General features: G+C 28.4%; 1 protein-coding gene across 1 annotated transcript; it reads right to left on the reverse strand.

Annotated features, from left to right (window-relative positions):
* Positions 1-12,571: 12,571 nt before the first annotated feature.
* On the reverse strand, positions 12,572-13,477 carry LOC109790281 (uncharacterized). Its single transcript, XM_020349399.3, has one exon. It carries the CDS (start codon positions 13,367-13,369, stop codon positions 12,758-12,760), a length of 612 nt encoding a protein of 203 aa, XP_020204988.1. The 5' UTR covers positions 13,370-13,477; the 3' UTR covers positions 12,572-12,757.
* Between the last annotated feature and the right edge of the window lie 7,041 nt (positions 13,478-20,518).

Raw genomic sequence — 20,518 nt, forward strand, 5'->3', positions numbered from 1 at the left:
CATTCATCAAATAATGTACAACATACTAAATTAAGTATGTGTTACATGTATAAAAATGAAATTAATATTATATAATGAAATTAATCACGTCAAGAACCAAATCAATAATATTTAATAAATTTTTACGTAAAAAATCATATCGAAAATTTTCATTACATACTATGACTAAGTTATATAGTTGTAATACCAAGGAATAAAAAAAAATCTCCACAAAAATAAGGTGCAATGTCTAAGTCTAGTGTCATTAGAAGAATTAATGCAAGGGAGAATGTCAATTGTCAAACATCTTCCACGTAAATATTTACACATTTTTATTTTAACTTTGTTGCATTGCTTATGTTAGAGACACAAGGCCATAAAATTAATGTGATTTTCTGCATAAATTGTTACTTGATGTTCTTCTTCTTGTTTTTTTTTTTTTTGAATGAATTATCTTTTCGTTTAATTTTAGCATATATGTCTCAACACAATTGTTTCAATGCTTAAAGCATCCGATCCAATTGACACGTGCTTAAAACTCCAAAAGAGTAACTTTATGTGTCGGCACCAGGCAGTTTATAAATGTAAACATCTTTATATATAAATAGTTTTAAAGAAAACATACTTTCGTATATTTTATTTAAAAACAAAAATAAAAGGAAAAGTAGACAATTTTAGAGATAAAATAGTTATCTATAAATAATTTTTAAAAAATAGAAAATTACAAAATAAAAATAGAGGTGAATTTATCCATGTAAAAGTAGACACGATGAACTGTTATGAAAAATAGTAGCACCTTTATCAATAACATAAATGACTTTTAAAATAACTTACAATTAAATCACAGTGTAACTAATGCATATAAATTAGTTTTTTTAACCCAACTAGTATATCTTTTTGAGTTTTAGGCAATTAAATAATATATAAGTGGAAAGCAACCCTCATTTTATAAGTTAGTTTTGTAAGGTCGAGTTAGACTCAAATCTATTATTCTAAGATAATATTGAAGCTATCTTACATCCTTAAAAATGGGTTACCTACCATTGATACATATACCATGGGCATGAGAGAGTGTATTGAGACTAAAAACTCAACTCCTGCCAACCTAGATCATTAAAAAGGGTCACCTACTATTTATTCACGTACCAAACTCAATAGTGTTAGACGTGAGAGAGTGTATTGAATTTTTGGCAATTAAATAGTATATAAATAGAAAACAACCCTCACAAGCCGATTTTGTAAGATTGAGTTAAGCTCAAATCCACTATTCTAAGATATCCCAGCTGAAATGAAAATATATGCAAAGTTTATAATATTGAATCTTGGATTTGATTCCCACATATAAGTAAGGAAGGTTAAAATGTAGCTAACCAAATCTCAAATCGAGAATTAGTTTTATAATCAAATTTTTTTTTTATCAACCAGTTTTATAATCAAATTAACTTAAAGGCCGAGCGTAATCAATTAATTTGTATTCTTTATTTAAAGATAATATTTTCTCATTTTTCATTTTTTTATTACTTGCGCTATTTAATTTCTCTCGTGTATATATAGTGTTGTGTTTCAAAAATGTGTCCAACACCAACTAGCTTTTTTGTACCCTCTGTCCCTTTGGGCTGGTTTGTTTTCTAGTTACGTTATCAAATCAGAAGTACTTTACTTTAATTTGGAAGGTATCACCCGTTTTTGGAACAAGTTCAATCAATGAATAGAACGTGGACATTTATTTGGGCTTTGAAGAGGCCCAAATTCAAGGAGATTGGTCGGCTGAATGGATCTTTATGTTCTCCATGTGACTGTGTTTCTTCCTGTTACTAATGATGATCTTTGTTGAACTTGGGCCAAAACTTTTTGTTCACTGATGATGATCCTCGCATGTTTCATGTCCTTTGATTTAGTTTACACAAAGCTATTACAAGCCATTAGCATCTATGGCAATTATTAGAAAATGCCCAAGTTCTTGATTTTGTACTGAGCCTTTATAGTTCAGAGAGGCTGAAAAATGTAACTGTTGTTGTAAAAGACATTGGTTTCAATTGAAAATGATATTGTAGTGCTCTAATTCATTTGAAATTCATTTCCTTTTGTGCAACAATTATAAGTTGAGTTGGTTGCTGATTGCATTGGTTTTGTATATAACTACAAGTTACTTGTTAATGACTGTTGTCTAAACTTAGCATAATCTAAGTTATAAATAGACATGGTCAAATGAAACTAAAAAAGATAGATTAGCATAATCTGAGTTGTAAACTTAGGATAATTTGAGTTATAAATGAAACAGATTGACAACACAAACTAAAAAGGATTGGTCAAATGTAACTGCATAATCTAAATTGTAAATATAATTACATAATAAATGCCATATCAGAATTACAAAGAGTGTACAATAACAAAAATGCATAAATTGAGCTCATAATTAGAGGAAGACATGTGATAGTAAACTTTCATTTGTAGCCCTTAGATGCATAAAAAAATAAATGGTTATAATGAGAGATAGAGAGACGTTGTAGACAAATTGCATGAGAGTATCCATTCTCTAATTTCATTAAGAACTAACACAAGAAAAAATATTTTAAATCTTATTACCAATTTATCATTTGTTTACAAAACAATGATATAATATTTTTACACATTCGATTAGTGAAATTTAGTTTACATCCACACATTATTTAATTTAATTAGAATGCATAATGTAACGACCCGACAGGTCCTACACACACCACTGAACACCGGAAACACTAGGCAGAAAGAACAAGTATATAAATATAGGTTCTAGAATATAAATATATACAAAGTCCTACTCCGACTAGGGTTAGAGTGCCAAAACAACAAAACCAAACAAGATACAACGCCAACCGCTACACCTAGTAGCCACTACAACAAAACACCAATCAAACATAGCCAGCTCCGCCTATCAGCTGCCTACTCACCACGAACCAAACACCTATTCCTGTTCTGCTCCCGTACATAGTACGATCATAGCAGTCCAACCACAAGGAAACAGAAAAGGGTAAGCTAGTATAGAAAGAAACAACGTATAACAAAATTCAAGTAATTAGAACAACTTCAACCGCCAATACAACAACATTCTACTATCCATCAATTTATACAACCAACCAGCAATTGGATATAAATGCGTCGTCACGCATATCACCTCGGAGATCTCCTACAACAACTCAGCCGCTTTGGCACTCAGCCATTAAGGCCTACAACAACTCAGCCATTTAGGCCTACAATAACTCAGCCATTTAGGCCTACAACAACTCAACCATTTAGGCCTACAACAATCCATATCAACATTCAATACAACCCAACTTTTGCTACTCAACATGTCAACTTGCAACACAACACAGCGGTACAACTCAACATCAACTTTCAACACAACTCAGCTTTACAACTCAACATGTCAACTTGCAGCACAACACAAATATACAACACAACATCAATCAACCAACATCATCCATTAGTCATCACATTATATTCATCTATTTCAACTCAACTAAGTATAAAACAACATCAACCAACATATAAAGATTTCTCATCTTCGCGCCCGGCGCACTCATGGTTACGCCCATCACGGTACAACCAGAGAGCACCAGGGGGCCAGCACGCCCAGCACAAGCATGCTCGCGCTCAGCGGGACTCAGCCAGAGAGCACAAGGCTCTCCCGCGCTTGGCGCAATATCCATTGCGCCCAGCGCAGGCCAGGCAGAGACTTCAAGGAGTCTCCCACGCCCGGCGTACCTAACCCAGCGCTCAGCGCGGGGTAGGCAGAGACCACCCCTTGGTCTCGCGCCCAGCGCAATTCGGAATTGCGCCTAGCGCCCACGAGGCTGAGACTCCCAAGGAGTCTCACGCCCAACGCGACAAAGGCCGCGCTTAGCGCAGCCTCTAGAGCCCAACAACAAGTTACAATGGGTATCGCGTTTAGCGCAGTCCAAGTCGCGCCCAGCGAGGACCAACCAGAGACCCACATTCTCAAGCGCGCCCAGCGCACTCATCAAGGCGCTCAGCGAGCTTGACTAAATGAGGTCCCCTGGCGGTCACGCGCTCAGCGCGATGAACAGCGCTCAGCGCGAAGCTCATCTGCAACCCTACCCAGTTCGAAAAAATTCCCCAAACACCTGTAAAAGTCACTTTCGAGTACATGCAATCCAGCCAAAGTATCACATTTCCATCCAAGAGTTCGAAAACGACATTTTTTTCATACATGCATCCACAAAGTCATAGGAAATCAAGAATTTCCCCAAACTCCCCAAAGTCCCCAAAAACTCCAATGCCACCCCCAACAACCAGAAATTTGAAAATCAAAACCAACTACTTGAGTTCTCAGACTCACTTCAACCAAAACACCACCAGAAAACTAACTTCCCTTACCTCGGGTGAAGAATCCGAGCTTCCGGGAAGAGAAACGGAACGAAGAGGAAGAGAGTTGGAGAAGAAGATGAAGGAAGAGGCTCCGCACAGCACGGTTCAACAAGAATTTCAACCTTCAATCAGCACCTTCAGCCACCAAAACCACAAGTTCAAATGAGAGAAAGGAGAAGCGAGAGTAGTGAAGTATGAAAGTGGAAGTTTAGAGAGAAGGTGAGTTGGAGAAAAAGTCCGTACGGGGGTCTCACACATAAGAGAAACAAAATATATGTAATATAGTTTAGATTCAAATTGATCACTTTAATTTCCTCTCTTCCATCATTTTTTTTATCCTTTCATTTGAATTAAACAATTCCATAGTAATTCTTTTTATATGCAAGGTACGGATATTATTTTTTTTTACTTTTTCTTAAATTGTTTTTTCTTTTTTAAATTCTGATTATACATCATACTTTAATAATTAATCATGGTGATATAAAAAGTTACAAATAACTGTCAATTGAAATCAAAAGGTTTTGTCGTGACTTCTTTATGTTGAATCCTTTAATGCAAAAGTAATACTTTTGTAAATACAAGAGTCATGAGGAGTCCCAGCCTTATCTATTAAATTAAATTAAATGTAAATTAATTACAACCACTCATTATTACTTTTTTTTTTTTTTTTTTTCTGTTCAATACATTACACACAACACATGTCAACTTCACATCCTTAGTATTGGATGCAAACCCAAATGTACTAGGAGTTATTTTTAATTATTTACCTTTTTTTAATTTTTATTTTCATTTTTAAAATTTAAATTATTGATAATTAAGAATAATGTTATATCATAATATAAATTATTATTTTAACTAGTGTGATATATAAGATAAAATTTTATTTTAAATAAATATTATATATATATATATATATTAAAGATAATTAAAATTTATAATAAATAATTATTTTTAATATATAAATTATATCATGGTTAAAATTCATAAAAAAATTAATTATTTTTATCATATAAAATATATTTTATATTTATGATGAATAATTTATACATTTTATAATAATTTATTAAAAATATTGAAATTTAATTTAGAAAAATTGATATATTAAAAGCGATAAAAAAAAATAGAGAATATCTTAAAACCATTATCATTTAATAGACAATTAAAAATACGCTTGATTAATAGTGATACATAAGAACACCATCAGAATAGTTATTTTAATTTATATATAGAAAGGAAGATTTATAAAAATGTAGAAGGAAAAATAACTATAAAATAAAAAAAATTTCTTCAAATTTCTCTTCAATTTTAATTTCAAACTCTTGTCTTCCTCTTCCTTCACTTTCTCTCAACCAAACCTAGGAAACAATGATAATTTTTTATTTTTCGAAATATAATTATGTATAAATTAAATTAATTTTCTATTTCATTTGTTGTAATTCAATTTCATTTGATTTGTTGAATTAAAATTGTATAAATAAATAATATTTTTGAAATTATTTAAAAAAAACAACAAACTGTTCTCTCTAAAATAATTTAACTTTTTAAAACGAAAAAATAATTAATAAATGAAGCCAATTAGTGTACCAAAATAATTAATGCCTATTAAAAATTAACACGATAACTGGATTAGTATGGTTGGACGAAAGGATTAGTTAGACAACCCAATTCCACGTCACACTGTTAATTTAAAATTATAAAGACAAAAAGTTTCGATTTTATTTATTTTTATTTGATAAGAGACTTTATTTGGTATCTTCTTGTGCCTCAACCTGCATCTTTTTTCTTGTTGGAATGTAAACTGTGTCACCATTTGATATAACGACTAATGACTGCAAAATATAAACATCTCTCTTAAGTAGGAAAAATATGTAACTACATTTTAAAATTATGTATGATTCTAGTATTTTATTATTCAATTAATTATGTTTTTAAATTAAAGTAAATTTGATTTTACAGTTATTTTTTTTCTGAAAATTTCTATGAATATTATTTCTTATCTAAATAATTTAGAATCTATGTTTGATTAATATATAATTTTTTGAAACTTAAAAAATAAGAATGGAGAAAATTTGATAAACTTTTTTTAAAATTAAATGATGTGTAATTATAATTTTTAAAGTAAAAAAATGGATTTTTGTTTTTATTTTCATTTGGGTGAAATTTGATGTTTAAGATTATAAACTTTTAATTAACCAATGGCTTAATATGCACTTTTTTGTCGAGCAGATTTCACAGTTTTGCAAAATTTTTCACTCAACTTTTAAAATTGTATATTTTGTTATCAATTTTTAAATTTTGTTCATTTATTATTATATTAATTGATCATTTGACATTAGTTGACCGTTGATTAGTATTTTGATTGATGATGTGATATATTAATTACATGATACATTATATTATATGATTCATATGTTACATTAATAATTTACGTAAGTATTTCTCATGTTAAGTTAGTGAATAAAGAAATTTAATTGATCTGATTTATGATTTTTTTAAGATAAAAATGATTATTTGAGGTTTTCAAAAAGGGAAATTTATTGATAATGCTAAATTTGGTTAATTTAAAAATAAAAAATTAATTAACTACAAGAAATAAAATGCCCCCTAAAAATGAAATAAAATGTAGTTAAAAAAAACAATTCTCAAATTCATTAAGATATCCTTAAAAGCTATCATCATTTCTTTTATTTTTTAATAAGATAAAAGTTTTTCACATATTCTTACACGTAGATACATATAATAGTTATTAAGAAGGTTAAATCAATTGATTGAGTAGAATGTGAGTTGTTATAACTTTTTTTTAGTGTTGAATCTATATATATATATAATTGATAAAAATGACAAAATAAGTTTGATATGATAGATTGGTCCAAAGAACCCATAAATAAGGTTAGGCTAAATTTGTTAATATCTATGGGAAAAAAAATGAATTATTTTAAGTTGAGTCAATAGATTAGATCTTTGAAATGTTTGTCGAATTACAATTGGACTCATCGTGGCTTGATAATATTTATTTTTATTATTTTTCTTTTGAAATGAAATATATATAAATTTAAGGCAAAAAAAACTAATTTAAACTAATTTAGCAATCTAGACTTAGTCAATAAATTTATAACTCATTAAAAATTCAGGACAGGTTAGACTAATTTACTTTCACGCCTTAGAAGTACAATACATAACCCATTTGAATTTTAATAATATCGTTCGTGCACAAATTTAGATGTATAATATACAGATCCAGATTTTAAAGCTTAAAATTCTTTTTATATATCTCATTTTAGATCAAGTCAATAAATCTATAACTCCTAAAAAACCTTGAATTGGGTTAGACTAACATGTTTTAAAGTCTTAAGTGCACAATATTTAACCCATTGTATACTTCTAGAAATCGATCGTGCAAAAATTTAGATCTCCAATATGCAAACCAACCAAAACTTTTACCCCATTCTTAATTAATTGAAGCAACATTTCTTTGTCTTGCCTATGCGATGAACCAAAAGCAGCATGGCTTTTTCGTATTTTAGAAAATGGCTATACTATTGTGATTGCCACTACTTTTATAGAGGTAAAGACAATTCAACCCATTACTTTTGATTTTCTCCATTAAACAACTCTCCCTTATCACACCAACTCTTTATAAAATTTGAGGTGAAGAAGTCTTACCTTTCCCTACTCAATTTAAGATTAAAAAAGGTAAGTTGATCTCCCACGTAACAATCTTACTTCCTATAGAGGTTTTAACAATTTACTCAATACTTTTTAAGCACAATTTTTTTCATATATAAATTTAATATTCTATTGACATAAAATATCTATCAACTTTATTAATAACAAGTTTTCATTTAAAAAATTCTCTCCTTCTACTTCTAGTGCTTCTCTAAACTATTGTTACATATATTTTTATCATCACAAATTAACTCAACGTACACATGCAAAAATGTTGGGCATGTTTATTTTATATCATAATTTACTATAAAAGCTATATGAAAATTAACTTAAACATATGCTGATTATTTTACATTATTTTTTCAAATTAAAAATACAATAATTTTTAATTTTCAAAGACAAGATACTCCTCGTACATGCATCGGTGTCAAATGGAATGTGATTGATGTCCAATAATGAAACTGATTGTGACAGCAAGTTTTCAAATCAAATGGTTAAATGTCAGTAATACATATCGCCATGTGTCGCAGGCTGGCTCCAAATTTTTTGAAGATTTTAAAATTAACTCCAAGAAAAGGTTAAAATATCGTCCACAGTTAAAAGACAGAACTTAGGGTTCAGCCAATTAGAATGAATTGATATCATTCTTAGTGCTTGAAAGGGACTTTTCAATCCAATTATAGAGCACTACTATATCACCATCCCTCACCAACTCTTTATTATAATCGTTATTTTTCCCCATTAGTGCTTTCTCTTTTCGTTACAATGCTAGCTACCTTTCATGCACACTTTATTAAAACTACCAACAATATCTAATAATAATTTTTTTGTTCATATTTGAATTAAATGTGTTAAGGTCAGGTATATATAATGAAGGTTTAAAGAGAACCCTTTCTCTCAATATATATAAAATGAAAGATAACTTTCTACAAAATAAAAAAAAAAAAACTTAAATTTTACATCGATTAAAAATAAGATAATTAAAAAGTATATAAATAAAAAATAATTATTATTTTATAAATTAATTTTATAAGATTGAATCGTTAAAATTTAATGTAAAACATGACTTAATAAGTAAAATTTTAATAGATATATTCTTGTAATAAGTAAATATTTTCTCTCTCTTTATATATATATATATATAATCATAATTTTAATCATGCATTTTTTTAACTAATTAATGATGGAGTGTATTTTACTTTGTAAAATGTATTCTCTCACTTAAGAATTAAAGCAATTTTTTAAAGAAAAAAGTATACAACTAAAGTTTAACTTCCAATCTCCTAAGTATGATATAACTAGTTAAATATCTTCACTCATACTAATAGGATCTAAAGTCAAATTCATTTTTTCTTGTATTTTATATCCTCTGTAAACTTATTATGCAAAAGGTGATAAAAATGATATGTAATTATACTGGAATTCCTTAAAAAAAACAGTAGTTAGCTCTAGTTTTACATAAAATTATGAATTTAAACTTTTCACTAAAAAAAATGTTTAACATTCCCTAATTGTATTTTACAGTTGGAAACTGAAATTAACTAACATAACTGGCTTATAGTTCTTATTGTTCAAGCAGAGACGGTTACTGATTCGAACAAAAGTGCCCTAATTAAGCATAATTTATAATATCCGTGTTGAGTTTGCAAAAATGTTTGTTTGAAAAAAAAATAACACCTACATAAAACTTACGTGTATGATCAATTCAAACAAAGTGACTTGATTTTATTGTTGAATGCGCCTTCAACACTTTGTTTTATGTCAATTAATTAAGTTTAGATTATTTTTTTTCATCCATTTTATAATATTATGATAAATTTGCAAGAAATGTTTATTTGAAAAAAATAACACCTACATAAAATTTTTGTTGATGATCGATTCAAACAAAGAGACTTGATTTTATTGTTGAATGCTCCCTCGACACTGTTTTATATGCGTTCCTAAATTAATTTAGGATAAATTATACTTTTCATTATCTATCTTATTTATGAAATTTATTTTGATTTTTGATTTTTTTAAAATATTTACTTTGGTCATTCATCTCTCAAATTTGAGTCATTTGATTATTTTGAAATAATAATTATTTTTAATTTTGAGATATAACTTTAAATAAAAAAATTTACTAATCAAAAACTTAAAGCCTGTTTTACTATATTCACTTATATAAAAAATATTGAAATTGATTAAAGTTTAAATAAAATATGTTATAAACGTGACAAAAATTTAACAAGTTCAAAAAAAATATAAAAATTTCAAAAAATCTATTCATATCATTTTCTAGTTGCTCACAAGACATATATATTTTTCACATAATTTATACTATATATTTATAGTTATTCGAATTTGAAGGTCAATTGAACTTTATGATTTTTATATAATTAAATATAATGGTACGAGTTTTATGTGATGAATTAGTTGAAAATTGATTCAAATTTGTGTTCCAAAATTAAAAAAAAAATTATTTTAGAAAGACTAAATTAATTTAAATTAATATAAAAGATAAAAAATTAAAATGAATATTTAATAGATAAAATACTACAATAAATTTTAAAAATAAGAAAAAAAAATTAAAAGTATAATTTAATCATTAATTTAATTATGAGTTATAATCTGTAACAATATACAAAGATAATTTATTATTTTTATATATATAATTTTTAAGATATTTTTATCCTCTATTTATTATGATAACTATACACTTTTTTTCTCTCTAAATATAAGATAATTTAGTAATTTTATTTTATTAATTTAAATAAAAATTATTATTTATCTATATCATACCATTATATAAAGTTAAATAACCCTTTCAATAACTATTGTTGGTTTTCATTTTAATATTGTTTATTTTCTATAACTTCTTAAAACTACTTTTTCTTGCATCAATATTTTTTTCTTGTCTTACTTATTGTATTATGAATCTTATTATAAGTGCTGCATAAAATTACTCATTAATAATTATTTACAAAAAAAAAACTTCTTTTAACATAGTGTATAGGTTTACAGTGTCTTTTTCGTGTTAGTAAAAAATAAACTGCATACACCATAATAATTTTATAACTTCCATACTCTACAACATTAACAAGACACCAGTTAAGAACACGACACTAGTTAAGAATAAGAAGTGTGTATATGTATAAATGAAGCAGAAACACTGGAACCACCATCATAATGCAGAGAGACCGATTCAGAGACAAGAAAGCCAAGCTCAAAAGGGTAATAAAGCCAAGCTCCAGCAGTTGTACCTTAAATTTTATCTTCTTAACCACACATGTTCATGGATATAACATATCTCCAATTGTTCAATATTACAGTTACTAGATAGTTCAGTTTTTGTTAAGATAAAAAAAGAATTTACTTTATGACCTCCAAGTCTCCATAAAAATTAGTATCTACATGGTGTAAAAAAAAAAAAAAAAGTTTCCTCACTTTATCCTTCATTTCACAAGAAAAAAAAATGTACAGGTGCAAAAGTTTCATTGGGAGAAAAAAAAGATCCTAACTTCAAGGACAAGCTGAGACACAACTCCCTTTTGCTTCCTGTGACCTTTCATGCCACACTCTTTTTGTTACTAATATCAATAATAACTACATAACAAAACATTTCACATCATAATATATAATGGATGAAATTGAGTCTCTCTTATGGAAATGGAAAGCTAATATACAGAAACCAGAAACATCAGTGTATACCGTAAACACTAGACAAAGTTACATACAAAGTTGAATATCAAGGCATCAACACCTTTCCATCTAAAACTATGATCCAAGAAAAACCAAACAACTATATATACATCAAACAAGTAAAGTCACAACTTAATCATAGGTGTGCCATTAACCAATTAACCCTGTGCAAATAAGTCTGACCACATGCTACTTTTTTAACTTGACAAAGTGAAAAACATGAAAGTGCTAGTGAAGAAAAAAAGGTGGTTGCAATTCGTTGCGTGACAAATTAAACAACTCAGAGAAACAACATCATGTCCACACGGTGATAAAAAGGAGAAATTATCCAAGGATCATTTTCTATGGTACCATCAATACTCACATGTAATTAAATTTTAGGTTTAAATTAATACACACACCTCTATATATATATATATATATATATATATATATATATATTAATCTATTAAATATAAGGTCTTTTAAATTTAAAATTATTTTTTTAGTTCTTATAATTTCTTAAAAAATATTTTAATCTTATTTTTACTCAAATATGTAAAAAAAATTTATTTATTTATTAAATACATTACATTAAATCCATCTACCAACTTATTTATTAGTAAGAAAATCACATTAAATCTATTAATATGTACTACTGACTCAATTTGTTATTATTGGTGATATTATTGATAATCTTGAAAAGTTAAAATAATTTTTTTTGAAATTAACTAAAATCAACTATATGCATACTCGCACAACATATAATTTATACATAAGAAAGGTGATATTTTTCATATATTTTTTTTTTTTACAGTGGTGACAACAAGATTATAATTTAAACATCTTGGACATAAACTCTTCACCACTAGATACTTTCTCAGCATGTATTCCTAGCTAGATAAAAAAGCTAGTATTTTTCATTCATTTTTGTGTACAAGGAGACAAGATTAAAACATAAGATGTTGTAAATATTACACAAACTCCTCACCCAATGGTGAATCCTAATGATCAACTTTGTGTATATTATACAAACTCGTGGTGACTGCATCCATGTGTCAAGCTCAGTGATTCTTGGTATTTCTCATCTGTCCCAGGAACTGTAATGGTAGGGTGACTCAATGGCAGCCATTTTCCTTTGCAAATTGAGGTCCCTATAGAACCTCTTAATAAACTCCTCCGCCGCCAAATCAACCTCGCCGTCGTCGTCGTGGTCGTCTCTTTCCTCGTCCTTCACCGGAAACGGCGAGTCCGTGACTCTGAGTTTTCTCCCAAGGTGAGTGCTCTTCCCGAACCAGGGCAACGGAGAAGCCTCCACCACCTTGTTATCGTTGTTGAGCATCTCCAGCATCTTCAAAACGTCGTCGTGGCAGCGCGTGGACCTTTGGTGCTTGCGCTTGAAGGGGAACAGCGCGGGGCTGTTGCTGCAGCTGAACTCGTAGTCGCGGCGCGGCTGCACCACGGCGTTGTTTCGGTCACCGTGCAGCGTCACGGCGGCGCCGGCTATGGCTTTGGCGGCGGCGAGCTTGCCGCGTTTGAGTAACAGGTTGAGATCGACGGCGGCTTTGCTCTTGGCGATGCCTTTTCTGAGCATGAGGAACACGATGCGCACGATGTTCCATAGCTTCCTTGCGGCTATTGCTTGTGGGCTTGGACTTGGGCCTGGGCCTGGGCCTGAGCCTGGTTTGATTTCCATTGTTGACCAGGTGGTACCGTGAGTGGGACTTTGTTGTTGTTTAGTTTGGGAGAGGGAGTGAATGAATTTGGAATGGTGTTGAATGAATGGGAAGTGGAGGTTGGGGAGGTATATAAAGGAGGTGCATCATGGTTATCATTATTAAGAAAACAATTATATAATTGCATTTGGGATATTATAATGTAAAGTTCCACTTTCAATTTGAGCGCCTGCTCGCACTATTTTGTTATTGTTTACATAAATGTAGGAAATTCTATTATTGATATACATAAAATAAAATATATAATGGGAATCTATCTTTTTTTAGTTGGTTCAAGAATTGAGTTAAACTTAAATTTATGGTACTTAAGATAATATTAAAGTTTATTTTAATGATTGTTATTGGATCTATCGAATCATTCGTTATTAAATTATTATTAGATCTTTTTTACATATTTAGTCTTATAAATTTGAGGGTTTAGATATTGGATAGTTGACATGAATGATAATTATTAAAATTTTTAAAATGATTAATAGTATGATAAAAAAGTTTATAAGTTAAGACAATCTTTATTCTTCACTCACAAAATCAATTGTGGGATCTCAAATAATAAATTTGATCTAAGTCACTTATGGGATTAACTCAACGACTACCCTCCAATACTAGATTAGAGATTAAGTCCCCAACCCGGTACTTTACTCAATTGGTTACTTGTAATTAGTATAACTTTGCCTGACTCCTATATTTTGGTTCCTTTATACACGTGGATCTCGATCTTACCCACACACGGATTACTATGTAAAACCTAGATGAGACAATTGAAAATAACATACCCATTCAAAAGTCAACTTACTTATTGAAGGGTTTAACACAATGTATATCCACACAATGGGTTATTAAATTTTGAAAAACATCTTTAACTCTCCTCTATTTTCTACGTTTCGTAGCTAAAATGTGTATTTAACCCACATATTTATATTTTATCAACTTGACAACTTATTCATCTTTCAACATTCAACTTAACAGCTTTAACAACATGCAACGTTCAACTTTTAACTCTACATCATGTCAACTTAAACAACATAAATAACATACATCTTTACAACATTCACATCTTGAGAAAACAACATCATATATCAACTTAAGCAACTAGAATGACTTACAACTTTACAACTTTTAACTTTAACAACTATCAACATACTATAAGACAACTTAGAACATCAAAGTAATATAATAATTCAACATCAAAGTAGCTTTACAAATTTAAGCATACATCAACAAAAACAAATTCTTGACAATCAACTGAAAACAACCAAACAATTTAACAACTGAATAACTTAAGGCACAACTTACAACATGTATAATAGTCTCAACATAACAACTTCAATAATAACTTAAATAATTTTAAACATTCTCATACATCATCATCCATATCAAAAATTCATCATATAATAACTTGGACATCATATATTACCATATGCTATAAAGGAATTAACACATATCATTTTCAGCATGAAATCAACAATAAGCATACAACAACAAATTCTACATAACAAAACATAATTGGAGTTCCACTACTCCGATCGAACTCATATTTATCTCATATGAAAGATAAAATGATTTTCTACAACTTGTATGAAGAACTCAAGTTTTAATTCTATCATCTACCATATGTTGATAATGGTAGAAACCGTAATATTTTGCCTTCAAATTCGATCATCTACTTTAGCGTTGTAGCGCTCAATTCAGTGCTGGATTTCTATCAGCTTAGTTTTCTCCCATTGTTTCAACGCTTAATCGTGACTGCAACGCTGGACCTCTGCCAGTCCATTTTTCCCCATCGCTACAACGCTTAACCATAGTTGTAGCGATGGATCTTTGCCATCCCATTTTTCCACACGACTGCAGCATTGAGTGCAAAAATTTTCTACACTTTCATGGCTTCCCCTTCGTTTCTCACCTACTATCCACAATTTCTCTCCTTAAACACCATTTACAACTCATTTTCCTTACTAGATTCATACATACAACTTAAAAATATCATAAAACATCACATGCATCCATCAAAACACCAAAATCACCCATTTTTACCCAACTCATTCAAGAACACCTACAACCCCAAATGACATGCAACCTACTCAATTCAACCAACTCAGCCACAAATCACGTCTTTGATATTGATCCAATCACATGCAACTCAAAATATAACAATAATTCACGATCGAGCTTCCTTTATCTCTTCGGAGAACCAAAATTTTTCAAGAGGGGAAGGAAAGAGGAAGAGAAAAGAGAAGAGAAAAAGAAAGAAGGAAGAACTGCTCCGAACTTCCTAACTTTGTACTCGACTCTAAATGAAAGAAAAAAAGAAAAAGAAGAAAAAAAAAGTGGTTCTAACTTTATAAACTCGTATTTCTCTTCTTGTTTTAATAATGCGAGATTAAACCTTAATATATAATTTTCCTGTTAAACAAAAGGTCATGTTTAATCTCCTGCTATAGAAACTAGTCTACGAGTATATTCAATGGTGACTCATAAAACTTAGTCATGTATTGATATTTCATCATTAAATTATGATAGCGAAAACACGTCTCTTAACTATCCATGTTACTAGGAAGATTTTTTTTCATGCATAGATTCATTGTTATGAAGACTTTTAATACAAAAGATCATATGTGCGAATCCACCTATCAACTTCGTCATACTTGACTCAACCGATCACGTGATCAAAATCAATAGTTCTAATAGTTTATGTACCGAAAGGTCACAATAGATATATGTGTATGTAGTAACCCTCCATGCATTACACATGATTATTGAAAATTAAAATAATACAAAATATCAAATAAGATTTACAATTACTAAAATACAACTCAAATGATTTACACACCATAATATATATATATATATATATATATATATATATATATATATATAGAGGAAGGATCCGTTTACTTCGGGAGTAAGTCTACCTAGACTTACTTCGTTCAATGACTCATGTTTTAAATTAAATCTCAATGATCCAACCGTTAAGTTTAAAGTTCTTAATGCACAGATAAAAAAATATGCAAAATTTTATAAAATTTGAAAACCATTTGATACTTCGTTTCATTAATTCAAATTGATGTATAAAATGATTTTATAATTATCTGTCAATTTGAATTAATGAAATGAAGTATCAAATAATTTTTAAATTTTTTTAAAATTTACAAATTTGATCTATGGATTAAGAACTTTAAATTCAACGATTAAATCGTTAAAATTTGATGTAAAACATGAGTTATTGAACGAAGTAAATCTAGGTAAACTTATTCTTAGAGTAAATAAATCTCTCTCTATATATATATGAGGACTAATTATAAAAAATAAAATCCATATAAAAAATATATAAGCATCAGTTTATGCAAAAACAAATTTAGAATTATATTTTTTAAAGATTACAAATATCTATTTCGCCGCAGCTTATTTTATAATATTCAGTTTGATTATCAACCAAAGGGATAAAAACATGCCGTTAATGTATAGACTACTCGTAAACAGAGTAATTATAATCAATCTAATGAAAAATTTGAGTAATATATAATATATACAATATTTTTATTCAGGAATTAAACATGAAGAAACACTCTCATCTATGAATATAATAAATAAAGTATATAAATAAATTTAACATTATATCATAATTTAAAATCTTATAAAATATTAAATAAATAATTTTTTTATATTTATATATTACTCAAAATATTCAACTCTAATAGTTACGCGACTTTTTACTCCAAATGAACCCTTCAACAATCTTAAGTTGTAATTCTAATTTTGTTGTCATTGTGAAGAAAATAAAAATAGACCACCCCAGTACTTTATAGAACAACTATACGTCCTTGAAAATGCCACTAATTAGTTAATTACATGATCATTATTGTAATTCGACAATAATCTGTGTCTTTGAAACTTGATATGGTAGATAGGACGATAGTACCACTAATAAGGCTCCAAATATAAGTTTCTACCTTACCTGCTCAACCACAAGCAAAGGGCCATTCTTTCTTTCTCTTTTTCAAACTGGAAATGTTCTTTTATATCATCCATGCATGTATGTGTGTACATTCAGTAGCTACTCCGTTTATGGTCCCCAATTCCTTCAACTCCACATATTTAAGAGAAGAAAGTACGTGCTACAAAGACAACACCTATATACATAGCTTTCCTTCATCAAAGAGGATTTTTGTGAACCAATAAGGTTTTATATATATAGTTAGTAGATATTCAATTTTTTAAAAATATATTGTTCTGAGTTTCATTCATGGTCATGGGTATATATATAGAGAGAAAAATTGTTAGAAGAGTCAAAACTTTTGATAATCTCTATATCTTAAAAAAATTAGTCATTGAGTATCGATTGAGATATATCTTTAATACAAACTAAAAAAATAGTTATGTGATTCTGAAAAATAACCAATACATTAATATTAAATTGTACATAATGATAAAGTAAGTAATTTATTTCTCTTCTTTATTGTTCCATATCTCACATATTGCTTATGTTCTAAGAACTATTAATTGGTTAATGAATTATTTTTTTTTTTACATATTAAGGTATATATTAATTTTTTAACAAAAACTTTTTATTTTTTAATCAATGTCCAGCATTTGTCTTATGGTTTAATTGGTCATATATTACATATATATAGTTTAGTGTTTTTTTTTTCAAAGCTGAAAACAAATATGGACGAGAGAATTAACAAGGTTATGAAAGAACAAAGAATGAGAAGAAAATAGTAATAGGGCATTCATTGCTTAATTAATTCTCTCATCAAATTGATTAACTAAACTTTTCAATTGTCCAACACACATAAACATTCAGATATTTTGTCATGAATCGTTGGTGGTCCAATGTAAAAAGATAGACATTAGGAAGTTATTATTTCCATGCTTGGCATTGAAGGACGTCTTTTAATGGTAATGCATTTGCTTTTTAGGACTTTATTTTAAGATGTAATCCTTTACACTTATGTTTTTTTTTTTTTTTTTTTTTTTTTTTTTTTTTTTTTTATGGTGACCTCAGTTTATAATCAACCTTTTCTATTTGCTTGCCATTTGGCTTCTCAATCATCTGCCACACAAAAAATTGGTTCTTATCTGCAAAATGATTGGAACATTTTTATATAATTAATTATTGTCAGTGTAAAGTTTTTTACACTGGTGACCAATTATATCTTTTAAAGTTACTTATTTTATTATTATTTCATTAAATAAACAACTGACATGTCACTATTAAAATATGAGTTAATTACCTATACACTGTCAGTTTAAAGTTTCTTTTACAATAATAATTGATTATATCTTTTAATAATGTCATGTCAGTTGCTTATTTAATGAAATAATAATAAAATAAACAACTTTAAAAGATATGATTAGTTGTCAGTGTAAAAAACTTTACACTGGTAGTGTATGGATAATTAACTCTTAAAAGATATGATTGGTTACCAGTGTAAAAAAATTTCCCTGAAAGTATATAAGTGATTAACTCTTAATACAATATATACAAGTATGTGTGGTCTGGTCCAGAGAACTATGTGTTGCGACTTGTATCTTTTAGGTTATGGAAGAATAAGGAAAACTAGAGCCGGTAAAGTAATACTTATATCAATAATTTTACCCATTCATTTGTTTAAAAAAAAAAAGTAAATGAATTGGATTATTGTAAAAAAAAGAAATTCATTCACAAAATCGAACACAAAGAAGATGAATTTCAATACTACTTAAACTGGTGATTTATTAGTACAACACTTTCAGTTTGAAATTACAGTACAAGTAGATGCCAAGTGTGTTTTTTTAGGACAAGTGCATGCAAGTTAAAGAAAAATATAATGAAAAGTGAAATAACTAAGGTGGAAAAACATATACGATGACTAAAATCATTAAAGCCAACAAACAAAAACTTATTTACTAAGCAACATTCGTAATATAAGGCTTAATCACTTAACATCAACAAACATGTTTAATCATTTAAAAGACAAAAATAAAACAACGTAGATGCTTAAGTTTAATTAACCATCAAAAGTAGAATAAGATTTTAATTTTGTTAATCAATAAAAAATATTCTCTAAAAGAATTTTAAAATAATTATTATATAATTCTGTGTGTGTGTGTGTGTCACTCAGGAATGAAATGATACTGTAAATTTTAAATTGCAAGTGCATTTCAATTTAATTAAATTATTAAACAAATACTTGTTCAGCTTTTTTTTTTCTCCAACTTGTTTTTAAATGCTGTGGGCTGAGTCCCTTACGGTGGGCTCTGTAAGCCCAATAGGTAAGTTTTCTGTCTCCACACAAGCTACGCTCATTCTTTCTCTCTCTACTATTGTTTTCTAAACAAAGCTATTAATATATTTTAATATTAATTAAAATTTATTTATTTTGACACCTATTAACTGAAAGTTATTAGAAATTAAAAAATCCCATGAATAATGAGACTCGTTTTTTATTTTTAATTATCACTATATTTCAATAGACAATAAAAAAATAGTTAAAAGAGTGTTGAGTGTACAACGTGTTTATTTTTATATTGAAGGAAACATAAAAGTGAAATTGAGAAAAAATTTGTTACCTCACCCATTTGAGCATGTTTGGGAAAGAATAATTCTCCCACTTTCAGCTGTAAAAAAAATGTTGCTTGCAAAGTAGGATGTATATTGAGACAATAACTTAAACTTGTACAACTTTCTTTTAAAAAAAAATATATGTAAAGTGTTTTTAAGAAGTTGAAAATTTGAATTTTTTTTTTTACAAATTTTTTATTTTTAGTTGTTTTACTACATAAAAAATATTTTATAGTTATACTTAAGAGAAATTAAATATTTTAAAATCGTTTTTCATCAAATTCATCTTAAATTTTTATTCCAACTATAATCGATTATAATAACAATTGATTATTCGTATAATCAATTATTAAAATAACTTATTTTTCACAATTTTCTCAAAGACATTTAGTATTTGGATTAGAGAAATCAAAGATGAGATTCGATCCAAGATCTAAGTCCAAATCATTCTTGAAACAATGGTCAATATGGATTTTTTTTAGATGATGTGACATTGTCAATAAAAATAATATTTTAATATGTGTATTAAAATATTGTCAATAAACTATTTTGATTATGCTAAGGCACA

Source organism: Cajanus cajan, chromosome 1 (genome assembly GCF_000230855.2).
Source record: "Cajanus cajan strain Asha chromosome 1, NIPB_CcT2T_4, whole genome shotgun sequence".
NCBI lineage: Eukaryota > Viridiplantae > Streptophyta > Magnoliopsida > Fabales > Fabaceae > Cajanus > Cajanus cajan.